The sequence below is a fragment of the Mycteria americana genome, chromosome 14, assembly GCF_035582795.1.
Source record: "Mycteria americana isolate JAX WOST 10 ecotype Jacksonville Zoo and Gardens chromosome 14, USCA_MyAme_1.0, whole genome shotgun sequence".
In the NCBI taxonomy this organism is placed as follows: Eukaryota; Metazoa; Chordata; class Aves; order Ciconiiformes; family Ciconiidae; genus Mycteria; species Mycteria americana.
Genome location: NC_134378.1, coordinates 1,302,145 through 1,320,796, shown reverse-complemented (window position 1 = coordinate 1,320,796; position 18,652 = coordinate 1,302,145). Strand labels below are relative to the sequence as shown.

Sequence of the window (18,652 nt, the reverse complement as noted above, 5' to 3'; positions counted from 1 at the left end):
ATCAGGAGGGAGACGATGCTGATGGGAGGTAACAGGACTGAGCCCAGGGGCCACAGGCAGCAGCTCCGTCCCGTCTCCAGCAGCTGAATTTGTTCCTGTGCCTGTGCCCAGAGCCCCACTCCTGGCCCCCCACTGCCCCCCCAGGCTGGGTCCCTCTGGGTCTCCAGGGGAGCAGGTCCCAAAGTTGGATGCAGAAGTGGTCCTGAGAAGAGGCGACGGTGTGAGCAGTGGGGGCAGAGGAAGAGCAAGGGGCAGGGGCACAGGCACTGGCATGAACAGGGAGAGGGGCAAGGGCAGGAGCAGGGGCAGGGGATGAGGCAGGGGCAAGAGAAGGGCAGGGGCAGGGACAAGGACAGTGCAGGGGAAGGAGCAAGGGGCAGGAGCAAGGGCAGGGAAAAAGGGCAAGGGCAGAGGCAGGGATAGGGACAGGGCAATGGGCAAGTGCATGGGCAGGGACAGGGAGAAGGGAAGGGCAGGGGCAACGGCAGGGACAGGAACGGGGCAGGGGCAGGGGCAGTGCAGGGGTAGGGGCAGTGAAGGGATGAAGAAAGGAACAGGGCAGGGTCAAGGGCAGGAGCACTGCAGGGACAGTGCGGTGGCAGGCGCAGTGACAAGGGCAGGGACAGAATCGGGGGCAGGGTACGGAAGGGGCAGGGCAGGAGCGGGGTCAAGGGCAGGGCAGGTACGGGGGCAGGGAGAGGGGCTGGGTAAAGGACAGAAGCAGTGGCATGGGCAGGGTGTGGAAAGGGCAGGGACAGATGCTGAGGCACGGGCAGGGGCAGGGATGGGGCAGAAGCAAGTGCAGAGGCAGGAGCAGGGACGGGGTCGGGGGCAAGGGACAGGGACAGGAACTGGGCAGGGGCAGGGATAGGGAGAGGGGTAGGGATGGCCGCTCAGACAGGGACTGGGTGCCCCGTCCTGGCTCCTGAGCAGGGGGTGGCCCCGGGGGGCTTTTGGGGCCACCGGGACCTCCTGGCCCACCCAGGGCCCTGCCAGTGGCCGAGTGCCAGCCATGCTGGGCACCAAGAACCCCCAGTCTCCGGCTGCAATCCTGAGGCCACCGCTGCCATCAAAGCCTGGTGGGGACAGCAGAGCTGGGACCCACCCACCGGGGCAGCCAGGACCGGCAGGGCTGCAATGGTCCCTGCCGTGGAGGCGAGGAGCAACCCCAGAAAAACCTGCAGGGGGGCCAGGGCCTGGGATAGGCCATTGTGGCCGTTGTGCCACCATGCAGGGCATGCACAAACTCCTGTATTGGCATAAATGGGCCGTTGTTATGGTTGGGCCCACAGGCTCATGGCCCTGCTGGCTGGTTGGGGGGGGTGTGGGGGGGTGGGCATCAGTGGGAAGGGGACACACCGGGGCACCGCAGCCCCTCCCTGATTTGCAGGAGCTTCTCCAGCGGTGCCTGAGCCAGGGGGATGCCTTGGCCAGGGGCTCACTCCTCCTGCTGCTGCTGAGCCCCGCCAAGCCCTGGCTCTCCCAGGGCCCCGGCTCACCTGATGCAGGACATCAGCCCAGAGCGAGGGGCACGTGCCACCACGTCCGCCGGGCAGGTGTTGGCAGTTGCTACAATCATTGCAACAGTCGTGTTGCACAGAGCAACACAGGCATGACCTGCCTGTTGATCCCAAAACAAGGGCTCCCCCGTGGCCTCGGGGCTCCCTGCTTGGCGATCCAGAGCCTGGACCAGGCAGCAGCCGGGGTGCAAAGGAGGTGACAGCCACCGGTCACCCAGTGCCTGGCTGGAGGAGGATGCCTGCCCACCCGTCCCAGCACCATGCAGGACCTGGCTCTGCAGGGGGACACATCCTGGACCCCCATGAGCCAGGGCAGGCTGCCGTCATCCCCACCCACCCGTGTCACGCGCCGGGTGGCTGGGGAGGGGCCAGCGTGGTTGAACATTAACCCAGGGTGGTGTCAAGGGCTCCCCAGCAGCGCGGCTCCCAGCACCCCAGCGGCACCTGCATGCCCGTGATGAGGGGGCTCCGTGCCCGCTACCACCGCCTGGTAGGTCCTGTGGGGGGGGTCCCACGTGGCAGCGTGGGCACTGGGAATGAGCTTTGGGCCAGCGCCGGGAGGCACCAGCCAGGCTGGGTGCGTGGCCAGCCAGAGAGATGGGGGCTGCCCTGGGGAGAGTGAGGGGCTGGGGAGGTGCGAAGGCTGGTGGGCACGCTCGGGACCTGCTCCTTTAGCCCCGCTGCCCCTCAAGGATCCCAGCACCCTGGGGGCAGGAGCTCTCCTGCCGAGTGGGGCTGCCCTCCCTCTTCCCTCTTGTCCCCTCGGGGTGTTTTCTGCCCGTCCCCCACCGGCAGCAGGAAACCGCTGCCCACCCGCCCTCGGGCCGGGGCTGCACCCACACTGAGACACTTGTCACCAGCTGCCACCAGGACCAAGGCACATCCCTGACCCCCACGCGCGCTGCAGGGTCAGCCCGGCCGTGGGCAAGGAGGGGAGCGGCCAGGCTTCACCCCTTCTGCTGGGGCTGAGGTTGGATTGAAGTTGTGGGCACCTCCCCCGATCTCCTCCTCTTCTTCCTCCCCTCCTCCTCCTTGGGCAGCCCCACACCCTTGAACTTCCGTGTGCAGTGGTGGCACGGCCTGGCAGCGTGCCAGGCCACAGCACGGCACGGCACGGCATGGCACGGCACGGCACAGCAGGGCTGTTGGGAGCAGCAGGCAGCCAGAAGCTGGGCTGGAGGCTCAGCCAAGCGCCCATCCCTGCAGCCTTTGGGCCCCTTCACCCAGCCCCTGGACACTGGATGGGAGACATCCCATGCAGGGTGGGTTCGGGGCCGCTGCTCCCTTGGGGCCCGCAGGGATGGTCACCTCCACCTGCCCCCAGCCCGACCAGGACGAGGAGCAGCCTGTGGGCTGCGGGGAGCCGGCTGGAGAGGGGCAGCCGGGCTGGGAGGGAGCCCCAGCAGCAGCCCCAGCCCCGGAGGAGCCGTGCAGGCTGGTGCTGAGCACGCCAAGCAGCATCCTGCGGGACGGTGAGATCCAAGAGGTGAGGGACCCTCCCGCCAGCATGCGGACCCCCACCCTCACACTCACCTCCCCCACGCCGTGCAGCCGTGGCCACTGTCCTGCCAGGAACTGGTCCAGTGCTAGGCCCGATGGATGCCATCCTCCTGTCCCCGGGGACAGCCACCTCAGCAGCGCCTCTTGGGGGGGTGCCGGGGGGGGATGATGCTCGGGGAGACATCTCAGAAGGGTTCTCAGGGTGCGGATGCTTGAGGGAAGCATCCTGGGAACCTGCTGGCTGGGCTGGGAGCTTGAGGAGACCCCTTGGGAGCATGCTTAGGGGGAGGATGCTTGGGGACACCTTCTGGGAGGATGCTCAGGTGGGAGGAGGTCTCTTGAGAGGATGCTTGGAGGGGGAGGGTGCTTGGGGAGACCTCTCAGGAGGGTGCTTGGAGGAAGGATGTTTGGGGAGACATCCTGGGAGGATGCGGGGGTGGGGAGGGTGCTTGGGGAACCTCCTGGGGGGACGCTGGGGGGGAGGGAAGAGGAGGATGCCCGGGGCGACCTCTTGGGACGGTGCTCGGGGCGGCGGGGGAAGGATGCCGAGGAGCGGCCTGCCAGCCCCGGCTGAGCCCGCTCCGCCCCAGCTGGGCCCCCAGCTGCCCCCCCGGCTGACCCAGCAGCCCTGGCGCCTGCTGTACTGCACCGGGCGGGACGGCTTCAGCCTGCGCACCCTGTACCGGCGCGGGGGCCGGCCGGGCGGCCCCGCGCTGCTGCTCATCAGGGACACGGAGGCGCAGGTAGGGCTGAGCCCTCCCAGCCCGGCTGCCCGCGGCACTGGGGGCCGCCAACCCGGCGTCGCCGGGGGCCTAACCACAGCCTCGCTGCTGCCGGCAGGATGGGGGTGCGTTCCGGCTCGGGGGAGCCCCGCCGAGCGCCGCCGCGCCGCACCCCCCGCTCTGTTCCCCCAGGCCTTCGGCGCCTTCTCTGCCAGCGCCATTCGCCGCAGCGCCGGCTTCTATGGGACGGGGGAGGCTTTCCTCTTCTCCTTCTCCCCGGAGCTGAAGGTGGGGGCTGCAGGCCGCCAGCTGCGGGGCACCCCGGGGCGTGGGAGGCCGGCGATGCCCCTGGGACCCGGCCACGCCGGGGGGTGCCCGGGGTGCTGGGCGGGGGCCTGGGCTGACGCGACTGCACTTGGCCGGCCGTGGGTGAAGCAGCGGGGGCCGTGCCGGCTGTAGCGCCCTGGGTTTGTCCAGGGCTGGGGGAGAAGGCAAATCCCAGCCAGACGCGCAGAGGGGAGCCCAGGGAGGGGGGCCCAGGGAGGGGGGCCCTGCCCAGCCGGGCTGCACCGGGGACCCTCCGCACGCGAGGGCAGTCGCAGCTCAGCGTCAGCGGGACGTGGAGGCAGCTCAGCCACGTCTGCCTGCGCCAGCGGCCGTCTGTGTGTGTGACAGGGCTGGTGGCATCAGTGAGTGATGCTGCTGGTGGCATCAGTGGGTGGCAGCCATCCCCCGGGGGGGGCTCCCAGGGCTGCTGGCGGGGACAGGCCAGCACCAGGATGGTGCCCACAGGCTCAGCCAGGTCTTCCTCTGGAGAAGCAGGACACGGTGGGGACAGGTAGAGCCAGCTTTGCTCAGCAGCCCCCAGCTGTCCCTCGCAGGACGGCGACAAGGATGGGGACAGGGACACTGCGCCCCAGCCCACGGTCCCAGCTGTCTGCTGTCCCCACCCAGGTGTTCAGGTGGACAGGCAGGAACAACTTCTTCATGAAGGGGGATGCGGACCTGCTGATGGTCGGCGGGGGCAGGTAGGAGCCGTGCCAGCAGCTTCAGCAGCCCATGGGGTCCCCAGCCCTGATGGCCATCTGACGATCTGAGCCCCCGCTGCCCTGCGGAGCCAGGTCCAGGCACACACCGGTGGTTTGAACCCAAAACCACCAGTGGAGGTTGTCCAGCAGCACTGGCCCTTTCATCCCCCTGACCCTGCTGCAGGCAGGCCTGCCTGCTCCCTGCCTGCGGGCAGGGTGGCAGCCCCAGGGGTGGCTGCTCGTCCTGTCTTGTCCCTGTTTTGCCTGTCCCTTGTGCCTGGCATCCTCAGCAGGACAGCACGGAGGAAGTGGGGACAGGGAGGTGGCTGGTCCCCTGGGAGGTGGCTGGGGAGGTCTCCAGGCACGGAGGAGGCAGGAGAGGGGACCCCCAGCCAACCGTGCCATTGGCACCTTCCTAGCGGTAGATTTGGGCTGTGGCTGGATGGAGACCTGCACCATGGGGGCAGCCACCCCTGCGAGACCTTCGACAATGAGACCCTCTCGTCCCAGGAGGAGTTCTGCATCCAGGACCTGGAAGTGTGGGGCCTGGCCTGACCCCACCATGCCCACCTGGGGACAAAGGTGGCGCTGGGGCTTTGGGACCAATGTCTTGTGCACAGCTGTTCCCTGCTAGCACCCGCTGAGCCTGCCGGGACAGTGCACAGCCTCGCTCCTACCTCCCTCCACCCTGTCCCCACCAACGCCCCCGTTTCACGTGCCAACAGCTGGTGGGGGCAGCACGATGGGGACAGGCTGCAGTGGGATCTCAGTCCCCCGCAGTGCTGCTGCCACCATGCTGGGGTCCCTGGGGTGGCTGCAGGACCGGCCCCCACCACAGCACCGAGCACCCTGCCTGGCTGAGATGACACAGAGCTGCCCCGGGAGGAGGGCACATGGCAGGACCAAGCACCACAGGGTCCCCAGATGGAGGAGCGAGCTTCCAGAGCAGCACGATGGCAGCAGGACTGAGGAAGCCTAGGCAGCCCCTGCCCCCCCAGCCGCGGCCCCCAGGGATGGTGCTGCCAGGGCCGGCAGGCAGTGCAGCGACCACTCATCAATAAACAGGCAGAGCTGCGCTCCCAGCCCTGCCCTTGCCGTGGAAGCAACGAATGGCGCTGTGAAGTTGTGCAAAGCAACCAGTGGGGAGTGGGCTGGGAGCCATGAGCACGCCAGCCGTGCCCTGTCCCAGCCTGGGGCTGTATGCCCGGCCCAGGGCACTGCTCTGAGGGTCAGCGGGGTCCCGTCCCCTGTCCGGCAGAGTCCACACTCTCTGTCCACCCCCTCACCTCCTGAGGACCAGGGCTTCCTCCTCAGGGGTGTCCAGGCTACACTGGGCATCTTGCCCTGACCTGCTCCCAACGGGGAGGGGACAACAAGAGCCCTCCCCTGGCCCCTTCCCACCCGCAGCTCCAGGACCTGCTGCCTCTTGCCTGGCCGATGTGGCCTGACCTCTCATTCCTGGACGCTGGGCCAGCTCTCCTCCTCCTCCATCATCCTGCCGTCCCTATCCGAGCAGCAGGACCAGCCCCACAGGTGGGATTCAAGGCAGGGGAGGCCCAGGGGTTTCCACAGGAGGACAAGGGCCTGCCTGGTTTGACCACATTTGATTATTTATTTTGGGAGCGTGGCTGGGCACTGAGCTGAAGCATCATCCCATGACCTCAGCCGTTGTCAGCTCCTACCCTAAACCTACAATTTTGTGAAGCCTGGATCCCATCGAGCCCCGGGCTGCGTTAACTTTACACACACCCACCCCACCCTACGCGCACCTGCGTTGAACCTCACCAGCCATTTCCCTGCTGACTCCGTCTCACAGGGCCCTTCAGAGATGCTCCATGGCCGGCTTCTCTCTCCTTATGTTATTTGACTACTCATCCCCTTTCCAAAGTCATTTAGTGAGCTGGTGAGCAGCCCCAGCGATGACCCTCCATTGCAGCAGCTGACCCTGTTGTCCTCCTGCATCCCACTCGCTCAGCCTCCCCCCAAAGATGCTCCCTCCTGCCCAAGCCTCCCTGCCCGCTCCCCCCTCCAAGGCAGCAAGTGCCCTGGACATGGCACCCAGCACGGCACCGCTGGGTAGCCGGGCGCTGAAGGACGTCAGGAGCTGCCACCTCCTCCAGCCACCCCAGCCCGGCTGCTGGAGCCCAGTGTCTACCCAAGGGACACGTCTGCCTCAATCTGCCCGGCCCCCTGCCCACATCCCGGCCCTCTGACCCCCACCACAGCCCCATACGCGCCAGATGGTCCAGCTTAAAGTTTGCCTGCAAATGACACACACCTCCCCCACAGACACGCGGTTTGGGGACGATACAGCCACTCGCCCCGCCAGCAGCTGGCACTGGGACTCACCCGCTCCAGGAGCTGACACCGCAGGCCAGGGGTGCCTACAGCCCCGGTCTGACTCCAGCTGCTGGCCCCAAAGCCACCCCTGCCCATCTCTCCAGCGGCTGGCACCCAGTCCTTGCAGCACGCATCCACGCAGGCTGACATAAATGGAGAAGTAGTTAAGAAGGGATTTAAGACGACAACAGGGAGAAGACAACTCTCTCCAGTCTGTCCCTGTCTCTCTTGTACTGGGGAGCCCAGCACTGGACCCAGCACTCCAGGGGTGGCCTCAGCAGTGCTGAGCAGAGGGGAAGGATCCTCCACCTACTGGCAATACTTTGCCTAATGCAGCCCAGGCCACCATTGGCATACTTTGCTGCAAGAGCACAGTGTTGGCTCATGGTCAACTCGTGTGTCCACCAGGACCCCTAGATCCTTTTTGGCCAAGCTGCTTCCCAGGTGGAAGCAGCATTCCAGGTGCATTCCCAGCACATACTGGTGAATGAGGCTGACCTTCCCCAGGTGCAGGACTTTGCCCTTCTTGTTGAACTTCATGAGGTTCCCATCAGCCCATTTCTCCAGCCTGGCAAGGTCCCCCTGGATGGCAGCACGACCCTCTGGTGTTTCAGCCACTCCTCCCTGGTCACTGTCATCTGCAAACTTGCTGAGGGTGGACCCTGTCCCATCATCCAGATCAGTAATGAAGACTACTGGGACTGGACCCAGTAGTGACCCTTGGGGTACACCACTAGTTACTGCCCTCCAACTAGATTTTGTGCCACTGATCAACCACCCTGGGGGCCCTGCCTCAGTCCACCTCGTTGTCTGTTCATCCAGACCGTACTTCAACAGCTTGTTGAAGTAGACAATATCCACTGCTCTCCTCTCAGCTACCAGGCCACTCATTTCATTGCAGAAGGTGATCAGGTTGGTCAAGCACGACTGCACTTTTCCCGTTTCCCCTACACAACAGTTGGAGCAGCGCCTAAAGCCAGCCTGGCCACTGTAAGGATGCTGAAGTCAGGGGCCTGCCTGCTCTGCCCAGCCATGCCAACAGCCATGTGGCTGCAGTTCCACCGGACGGCACGAGGAGAGGTTGGATCCTCCATCTTGGCACAGCCTCTATGAGCGTCCCTCCCCGCCCCAGCCCCACAGTCCCTTACAGCTGAGCTGGCTCCACTGTAGTTACCATTCACACCGCCCTTGAGTAACCATAAATTAAGAAACCATGTCCTCAAGCTGGAAGATCTGCACTTCCACAGAGCAGCATTTGTCCTTTAGAAATACATTTGGCTGTTTATACATGTGCAGTAAGACCGTTTTTAATAAAGTTCACACACTGCAATTCCTTAAAAGAATAGTAAAATCATTGTTTATAAATTTATTCTTAGTCCAGAGAGGCTCAGATTAACATGTTTGAGAAAAAGAAATGCTCTGTCTCAGAACTTAACATTAAGTACGAATTTTTGCTTAAGCATAAGCAAAAGATACTTTCCAAGTATAAAGTGCACCTTTTATAACAGATTCAAAACAAACCCAAGCAACAATAACAGAATTACATTATTCTGAACAATACTTGATTTTATGCTGATAAGGGAGATAAAGGCCTTACTCTAAGATATTGTTTCTTGAAGCATAATAAGAAGTTCTCTAAAAGCTTTTAAAGGGGTCACAACCCCTTCTAATAGTTATCTGGTACACCTGCAGATCTGAAATACCATTAAAGACATGAACAGCAGAGGTTGCACTGCATCACCTTCAGATACACGAGCACAAGTACATAAGAAAGCAGCAGAGCGCAAAACGACTTCTGGTTATTTCAACAAATGAAATCTGAGTAAGTACATGAATACTCATTCTCCTTCCCTCTGCCTAACAGCTATCAGTTCCTGTGATAAAGAGGGCAAAGGAAACATAATCAGATATGAAGAGAGTTCTGCAGTTCTCTCACAGTGACTTCCCATTGTGTTAGTTTTCAGAAACTAATCTAGTTACCCACGCTTGGCTGTCAAAACTCAATGCTGAACTTTTCTTTCCCCATTTCAGATATAAAAATCCAAAGCTCGTTCCAATTTCTGAGCATTACTGAACCTTTTGCTTTGCATTTTTAGTTTTGAGGGTGGGCTTTTTCAAGCTTTTAGGTTTTATTTAATGAAAGCAGCCTTCCTCTTAGACCTGAGTAAAAGATGTGAGGAAAAAGATCTTCCTCATTCACTTTTTCAACTGGACAGACATTTAGCAGCACTCACATTAGTACTGCCAGTAAGGGAAAGATGTAAGAACCTTTATAGTTCTACAAGGGAGAGAAAAATTACACAGGAACAGCAATCAGGAAGAAACCCGGGAGAAACAGGGAAGGGACACAAGAATGGAAGAATTCCTGAAGAGTCTGTCTACCTAGTACAGTGTAATGCAGAAACAAGGTGCACTTGGTGCAAGGAAGAGCAGAGACAGTGCAGCATCCTGCTGGGACTCGCTAACCGTGCCAAGAACAGTGCGCACGTCCACCTGCCTTGACAAACATTCAGGTAGCTCTGCTTTCCTGCAAGCACTCCAAACAATGGATGTTTGGAGCAGTTTTTGCAGTTCAGTGTAAGAGTAAAAATATAACATTCAACGTATCAAAAATACATTATAAAACAATAAAAGGCTGCATGTCGCTGCAATGCATTGTTACTTCAATAAAAATTGTGGTCACACTTGTAAGCAAGAGGCCAGCATCTTCAGCTTTTTGAATACCAGAAAAGTAATCTTTGGTTATTAAAAGATTCCCCTCTCCCCTCCTTTTATTTTTTTACATGAAATTAATTTTGCTATTCTTCAAGATGCCCTCCATGGTTATTTCGAAGTTCTATTACCTCACTGCATTTTCAGAAGCATACTTACTCCTCTCTTCCCCAGGGACTGAAAAAAAAAAAACCAACCCCAAAAAAGAAACGACCTCCCCCCCCCCCAAAATAAAAACCAAAACCAAACCTGAGCTGGAAGTTTTTCTGCTAGCTTACACAATATCACAATCATCTGAAGAAGGAATCAGGACTAGAAGAAACAGTAACGTGTCTTCAGCACTTTTTGTAATAACGATTAATTGCAATTTTTAAAGTTACTCTTGCTACACAGTGCCAATACATTCAAAAATAAGTGAGAATTGAGTTTGCTCTGCTGTAATAGGTTGTTAGTTTTTTAAAAGGCCATTTGGAATATGCACTTTAAGTACCCACATTAAAACATACTGTATTGTAAAATGCATTTCTGCATTGTTCCATAAATTCTTACAGTTCATCCAACTGGCTTTTAAAAGAGTTGCTGCTCAGGTTTACTCATCTTCTGAAGAAGCAGACTGAATAGTGCCAAAAGGAAAAGTGTTACTTATCAAAAGGAAGCCTTTGTTTGCAGCTGGGTTCTGAAGCTGTCTGGTGTTCATCATCTCTCGTGTTATTCCAGCTTTTCTTCATTGGAGTTAGATGAGGGGCAACCACATCGCTATCCTATTATTAAAAGTCAGAAAACATTAATGATAGTATATTCACTTTTGTTTTCTATCCTAAAGCAGGGGAAAAGAACCTCAGTATCAGACTTAATAGAAAAAATAAATCCAAGGTCCTAGCAGCATTGTAAATCAACAACATTGAAGACTGCGCATCCCAGAGATGGAAACTGCTGTAAGTAGCGGTAGCATCTGGTGGGGAGAAAAAAAATCCCCCACATATCTGAGAAGCCTTCACCCCTGGCAGTTGACCTCTTCCTAAATTATTACCAGCAAATCTAGGAAGATCAGCAGGCTTGTATTTTGGGCATTGGTATATGAACTGGAAACATTATTATACGTGTTTGCTCTGACTTCGCCACAGTATCTCATTTAAAACTGATGCAATTGACCAGCGGTAGGTGCTTGGATTTGCCTTTCACTGTCTTAAAGTATGTAATGTTGGTACAGCAACTGGTATGGTCTAAGGCAGTGGTGCTCATCCTTGTCAGATATACATGTTAATTTAGTGCTCAGGCACTGCAAATACAGACAAGAGAGCAATAAGCTCTCTAAGCTTAGAAATAAGCTGGTGAGGCATGTTGCTATGTTCTGCAGGGCCTGCGAGATGGATATGCCTGAACTAGAAGAATATGCTTATAGGATGCAACCATACTCTACAAGCTACAAGCAGACAAAGCTTGTTGCTTGATCCATTTGTAAAAAGCCCTTCTGAAATTAACTGCTCTCAAAAGACGGATGCCAGAAGTATGACATAAGAACAAGCCTTAAAACAAGTTGTTTGTGCCTATAGCTGTAGCTCCAGTGCATAAGAGCACTCATCTACTGGGTGGTCTTTCATTTCAGAGGATGTAGCTCTTCCCCTGAATGAGACTTGCAGGTGTCTCTAGCAAATTAGATGCAAAGTCAGGGATAGTAACATACTTGATGAAAAGGAAAAAAATACATGGTTCACAGAACAAACTGTTCACACTGCATTTCTTAAGCAACTTGAAGATTTTAATATAAGCATTTATTTTACTTTAAGGTTTGATTCCAGATAGTGGAAGATACCTGAAAAAGTGCATGGAACTGAAGCAAGCTATTCCTCTCCCTGGTATGACGATCAGACAAACAAAAGTAAAAGCCAACCATTAGGGGAGAAATGTAACAGCAGATTTACCAGCACATCTATCAAACCTACTGACACTTCCAGCCTAAAAACTTCACAGATCATGCATGTAGCAGAGTGGCTCCATTAGCATTTTCTACTAAGAAAAACTTGATACAACCATAACTGCTTCCCTACAGCAATGGATATACTGGAAGTATCAGCACATAGCAATTTTCTTAGATGAAGGCGCCCACCTTCCTGCAAGGGGGATGTGATGGGGATGCTGTATCACACATCAGTAGTTTACAGCCACGATTGTTACAGGCTTCTTCACCACCTTTGGCAGGAAGAATACAAAGCAAGATGTATGGACTCAGGGTCTGCTTTAGAGTCTCCATTTTACTTGCCAGGGCAGCTCTGATGCAGTTCCCAACACAAAACAAAACGTCAGATGAGCTGTAACACACCCTCTTCTTTCCTGACAGCTGGAAACACTTGTATGTTCTGAGAGTTGACAGAAAAGGGAAACACAGAGCACAGATAAGGCCTTGCAGGCAACTCAGACTACAGACTAGTTGCCCAGAGAGCAGAGGTTTGCAATCTTGTTCCCGCAGATATCTTCCACTCTAACTCGGAGCAAATGGACTGACCGTGAATCTCCTCAGGGAGGAATGAGTTTAACAGCTGGTGAACAATGAAGAAAAAGAGGGAAAGCAACAGAAGAACTGAGCTGACCTCTTCCCTAGATCTTTTAATCTCTCAGTGCTGTTTTAAGCCTTTGTACGACGCAACCTGCATCCATGAACTAGTGAGTGTGTGGATACCAACTTTGTTATAAAAACATGACACTTCAAATCACGTAAGTTAAATCAATGCAAATCCATCACTATTTCAGTGAAACCAAAGCACACCCAGATGCAAGCCACAATAAAACCAGAAGCTAGGTTAGTGAGGAGTGGCTCTGCCACAAAGACAAGGCCTGAATGCCAAGTTTTTTAATGAAAGACCAAGCTTATGGACAAAGGTGAAGAGCTCTAAGGACAAGAAAAATAACATGAATTTGTTACCTGTGGTTTGGTGAAATCCTTCTCTATACACCACTGAATAAAATACTGTTTTGCAGCTGAAACGATATTTGGATCCTGACTTTTGCAATAAACCCGGATAACCTGCTCTGCAAACGTCATGGGTAAAAGCTTTGAAACCTTTGGAATAACAAAGAAATAAGGTTTAGTATTTCTTGGAATTTAGAGTCCAGTGAACTTCAATTTTTTCATTTGAATACAAATGGAAAGCAGTAAAAAACATCCCACTACAATCCATGAGCTTTATCCAAATCAACTGTATTTTTCTCAGACTCCTAGTGTATTCAAGTTAAATACTGTTCATATGCAAAGGCTGTCAGGATTCCAGATTGTCATAGTACAACACACACTGAAGACCTGCAAGGACATGGATTCCACAACCTCTCCAGAACTCCCGCAAGAGCTACCATGAAGGACTGTAATCACTTCCATTGCAAGCTGTGAAGAAGATGCCCTTCCAAAGCCAGCTGAGAAAAATAAAAGACTACCTGTTCCTTACTGATCTTGACTGCTTTGGAAGGATCAGCCTTGCAATAGAAGAGAACCTTATCAATGGGATTCTGTTCTTTCATTCCATAATCCATATTGATAACCTTGTATGTAAAACAAAAAAAATGGCATTTGTTAATGTTTGTCTTTAGTTTTCTCACAATAAATACAAAAGGACACGCACTATACTTCTGTAAACGACACTAATCAAATAGAACAATAATTAACAACCACCACCTTTTGCTCTGAAGCTGCCAGGTGGATATTCACATTTACACCAACCAGCTCCCAGTCGCGCTCTGAAATGCTCCAAACAGTGGAACCATGCTGGTCCCTTGCCAGTCTGTGCCTCCCCAAAACACACAACCTACAGAGGCAGCAGCAGAGCTTACAATTTTAAACATGAGGTTTAGACAACACTATTTACATCTGCTTGGTACACCAACAGTTTTGTGGTCAGCAGGGAGAAGCCCACTTCCCCATGACTTCAGTTTGCGGGACAAGGAAAGCAGAGTCAACTACTTTAAAGCTAAGTAAACTGCTACAATTTTACCCAGCCTGAAGTGAATCTTCAATGCAAGCGAGCTTCAGAAGTGATTTGTGATGCACTCTATGGAAAGCCATTCGTTAGCTCTTCCCAGAATCAACCAAGAACAGGGATTAAGCTATTTGATACTTGCAGACTGCTCAAGGTCTCTCCTCTGCCTCAGGTTCTCCTTCCCACCAGTGCCGGCTGGAGACTGAGCTGTGGCAGCAAGGTGCTTTATGCAGAAGACAAAACTCAGGAGTGGCTGCCATGCATCAGGCATGCAACACTAGAAGCCTGGAAGTCACTGTGCCTCTTATCCTCCCACTGAGGCCTGTGGTTTACTTGCCTTCATAACCTGCAGCAGTGGCTCCTAGACTGCTGACTTTAACACCCACATGCTAAAACCCAAAGGTTGCCCTACTGCTCCTTTTTAGAGTGAGGACAGTCCTGGGAGAACACATTCATCACCGGGAGCAGAAGTGCCCAAACGATAGCCCAGTGAAGCTGCCTGAAGCCTCTGCCCCCAGGCCCTCCCAACCACAGCAGACCTCCCAAGGGGGAAGCTTGTTGCTCTGAGAGCCTTGAGCTGAACAGCTAGGACAGCATTTATGAGGCAACCCTGTGGTTTTTGTTTTTGACTTTGCAAGTGTATTGAAACACATCTCCAATTTTCACTGCGGTATACAAGGCCCTCTATGATTGAGAAATTTTCACTCTGAACCCGCTCCGAGAGATATTTACATCAATTATGAAATCTTCAGCCTTTAGCTCCACATCTGGAGGATTCTTTTCTGGCTTGGAATTAGCAATGCTTTCTGCCAGGCCGCTATTCTGAAAAAAGACAGCAACTCAGATTACATTTATGCACTCTCAGGTCTAGACCAAGGCAACAAAATGCATGACAGAACGTATCACTAAACTAAAGCTTTCATTTCTTCATAGCTTGACAGACTCTTCTTGCAGCAATCTGGTTGTTTGAATCTGGTTGTATACCTTAGCCAGAAGTTTTCTACCAATTTTTAGAAACAAAACAAGCTCATATAATTGACAAGACCCAAATACTGCCAGCCCGTGGAGGAAGAGTTTTACAACTGATGACAGGAAGAAGAGAGAGGGCGCGAGAGAGTGAGAGAGAGCGAGCGTCAGTCCATCCAGCATGTTGAATTCTCCACGAAAGCAGAAAATAAGTACCTTCAAGCAACTGTTTTACCAATACAAATGTTTTGCAATTAAGTTCCCCAAAGCTGAATACTAAAAGTTTTTTCTGAACTTTTTTTCATTAATGAAGGGCTACAGGATCTCACCCTCTAATAAAGTTTTTATACCTATACATTGAAACATATAGAAAAACCCCAAAAGACAGACAAGATCAGTAATGTCATTGATCACTATAAAAAAAACCAAACGAACAAACCAAAACACAACAGAAGCAGCAAACTCCTAGGCAAACTTTGGAGGGGATGGTGACCTACTTCAAAAGCTGAAACCCCCAAGGGGGTTTTGTCTGGTTTTGGACCTGAGAGAATACTCCCTGCTGATAGCTAGGCTAAAGCCGAGCAGAGGAGCACGGTGTGTTGGAGAGTAGTTGTTCACAGAAATGCATAAGTTCTCATTAAAAGGCTGTGGCTGGGCAGGAGAGAGAAGGTTGCCTGTTTACCTTTGCCCAGGGCTGCTATGTTCTGGGGAAGATGCAAGATTTGATGAAGCAAGATTTCCTGGGAGCAACTGAGACTCACGGGAGAACAGCTTCAAGTGCAGCACAGAGCATCCAGGAGACAGGTCCAGAAGGGACAGAATTCAACTAGCAGGATTTTTTTTGCTGCTGATTTGTCCATTGCAAAGACAGGGAGACTGCTAAGAAGAGCAGGGAATCGCACACATTGCCAAGCTGAGGCATACATGTGGTTTGTTGTGACTCAAGAAGCCAAGGAAAGGTTTAGACTGAGAGCAAACCTAGAGGAAAGAATTGCCAGGAGGCAACTGGCAGGAGGCAGCCTGTTTATAAGCCATTCTATTTCTATTCTGTATTAGAATGTAAGTATGCTAACTTTCTCCTTTTCTTTGTCATTGTCTGCTTGCCTTTTTTTTTTTTTTTTTAAGTTACCTCTTCCAGTTTGTATTAACTGGAAACCTAGCTTTGAATTTAAGAACTCTGTAGCTATTTGGGATGTTCCCCTGGCTCTGGCCAGCTTGAGGATCACAAAACTGGACAGGGCTCTGAGCAACCTGATCTAATTGAAGATGTCCCTGCTCATTGCAGGGGGGTTGGACCAGATGACCTTTAAAGGTCCCTTCCAACCCAAACCATTCTATGATTCTAAACATAACGGCACTGTGGTCTCTTAAGGAGCAGAACAGACACAGCTATGTCTTGTCTAGCCACTGCTCACCTCCAGCACTTCCAAGGAAGTTGAGCCTCCAACACTCCTGCGACAGGCAACTCCTGCACCACAGGAGGAAAAATTCTCCCCCAATCCCTCAGCTGAGCATCAGAAGCTGCAAAGCATTGGCTGGACATAATTATGGCACCAACAGTGATCCAGTCTCCCTTCAAAACAACACACTCGATATCCCAAGACTCAGCGCCTCTGGCTGGATTTTCCAAGTGAATGTTTTTCCTTTCGTTAACCAAGCTTCTAAAAGGAACTGTTCCACCTTTGTGTTGAGGTGGAACTCATGCAATTCACTCTCCTGCCCATCTCCTTATTTGTTAGGCTATCTATCCTGAACTCCTCCTCAGAAGGGCAGAAACTTGACAATCAATGCACAAACATTTCATGTTTTCCTTCCTCCTGCTTTTTTAATACAGAATCTCTTAACACTACTTTTTCTTAGACAAAGAACACAAGCAAACCTTCTCTTCAAACAGAAAGATGAACAGAGCAGTAAGACATCTCTAACCTTATTCTTTAAAAGAGCTGAATTATTTTTATTAAGGCTTTCTAGATACAGTCAGCCACTTCTGGAAATTTGGCATGGAAAATTTTAAGGATCATGGCTGAAGTTTACAGATAATTAACTGATGATTTGATAACATGGTATAGCACATGACAAGAAAAGCCGAGTCATCTGAAATAACATCAGCTCTAATACAACGTTATTTTGAAATAAGACAACAGCGGTTAAACCAATGTCTGATGAGTGCTTTGAAAAGGAAACACTGGAAAAAATACATGCATGCTAATGCTAAGTATAGAATTTAATACCAAGAAATTCGGAAGTTATTATTCAGTTTGATGTTTGTTCTCAAAGTAAAGCACACAAATTACAATTCAAAGCAAATGTGTTCCTTATTATTTTGAAATTTTAATGAACACAAGATGATAGTAATAACCTTCTCAATCACTGGACTATAACAGCTTTTTATGCAATTATGTATTTTTCAGAAAACAGGTTTTTTCTGAAAATATTTCTGCAATAATCAACTTCTGAATTTCCACCTCTTGCCATTGTTCTGGCTGTTTGTAGATAAAACTCTTCCCAGTTTCCTATAATATGTTTCATGGCTCAGCTACATAAAGACAGGAGAAGAACTTTTGACTCTGTTTTTTGAATAGCAGTTAAGCAAAAAAACCCCAAAACAAACAAAAAACACATGGAGATAGAGAAAAAAAGATGGTCAGCAACTTAGAGAACATTTTTACAGGGACAGAATTCAGACTCTTCCACCAATGGACATTACCTTTACAATCTCCCTCTTTGTTTCAGGTTGTGTCTCTCCTAAAAACTTGTATAATTCACGTCGTTCTATTTTATGCAAAATTTCTCGTGCCTCCTTCAGTTCTGGACAACTTGAGTGCAGAATTTCCAGGTAGATATTATCTGCCAAAGTTGCATTGATTTTTGTTAAGTATGTCACAATCCAGTGTCACAGCAAAATGCATGTACAGGGACAAAGGTTAGAGACAGACACTAACTTTCAGAGAACGACTGAACATACTGACAACTGAGAAGTCACTTACAATATCAGCTTGATTATCATCAGATTCGTAACACTTGTTGACAGAAAAAACTAGCTCAATTCTCACCCTTGCAACAAGTTTTATTATTTCCCTGGAAGTTGCTTCCTCTTCTTATTTAGCCGATCTTGTTCAGCAGAATATCCTAAACCCCAGCACTAACTGGCTCAGGGACAAGGGTGCTCTATCTTGTAAAAGAATAAAGTACTTCTGTTAAACCTTCAGAATTTCTCAGGCTTTGGATGCTAGCATCAAAGTTCCCCCCCCCCGTCTCCACAGGACAGTGAAGTACACAGTGTGTTTCCCACCATCAATACGAGCAGTAAGACACAAGTTTCTTTTGATGTGGCTTCGGAGCAGAAAGGTTATTTTTGGCTGTCCTGAAGAGACTGCTGCTGTCAGGATGCTGCTCACCTGTCACAACCAACACAGCTGCACTCCATGTCTATTCGCATTCCCTGGCCAGAAATAGCTAGGCAGCTTTGACATGTGCTGCAAGCACAGCTCTGCAATGCCCCGTCTAGGACCACAACTGGCTCCCAACACACTCCAGAAGCAAGCTGAGCCATGTACCAAAACACCTTTAACTGAGGGTTGTTTTTATGGACAAGGTTGATCAAAGTCAGGAATAGGCTAGGTCTCTTCAGATTGAGAGAAGAGATAATGCAGGGGAAATAAGACGACCATGAACACATCCATTGTGCAAAAGAAGTAGTGACAAGGAACGGTTTGCTGTCTCATCCTTTACTAAAAACTAGGATTTGCTGTCAAATCAGGAGGCAACAAATTAAAAACTAACGGTGGTTCTTCACCCATCATGGAAGAAAGCTACAGAACTTTCTGCTGCAGAACTTCACAGAGGTTTATCATTTGCAAAGATCCAAGAGGCAATTGGACAGTTTCACAGAAGTTTCA

At 52.1% G+C, this 18,652-nt stretch overlaps 2 protein-coding genes across 3 annotated transcripts in view; one reads left to right on the top strand and one right to left on the bottom strand.

Moving 5' to 3' along the window:
- Positions 1-1,780: 1,780 nt before the first annotated feature.
- Positions 1,781-5,868, top strand: TLDC2 (TBC/LysM-associated domain containing 2). The gene is given in 7 exon segments (XM_075517482.1): positions 1,781-1,960; positions 1,963-2,010; positions 2,845-3,006; positions 3,611-3,763; positions 3,935-4,030; positions 4,697-4,770; positions 5,190-5,868. Coding segments are annotated over 7 exon segments (849 nt in total). The 3' UTR covers positions 5,326-5,868.
- A 2,562-nt stretch (positions 5,869-8,430) lies between these two features.
- Positions 8,431-18,652, bottom strand: part of SAMHD1 (SAM and HD domain containing deoxynucleoside triphosphate triphosphohydrolase 1) — a 28,083-nt gene continuing 17,861 nt past the window's right edge. The window contains exons 12-16 of one of the 2 annotated variants that reach the window (XM_075516924.1): positions 17,461-17,600; positions 14,520-14,609; positions 13,249-13,353; positions 12,743-12,880; positions 8,431-10,583 (exon numbers count right to left, since the gene is read on the bottom strand). In XM_075516924.1, the coding sequence (XP_075373039.1) occupies positions 10,461-10,583; positions 12,743-12,880; positions 13,249-13,353; positions 14,520-14,609; positions 17,461-17,600 (596 nt within the window). In that variant the 3' untranslated portion in view covers positions 8,431-10,460. The remainder of the gene's footprint in view (positions 10,584-12,742; positions 12,881-13,248; positions 13,354-14,519; positions 14,610-17,460; positions 17,601-18,652) is intronic. The other variant, XM_075516925.1, reaches the window with a different exon arrangement.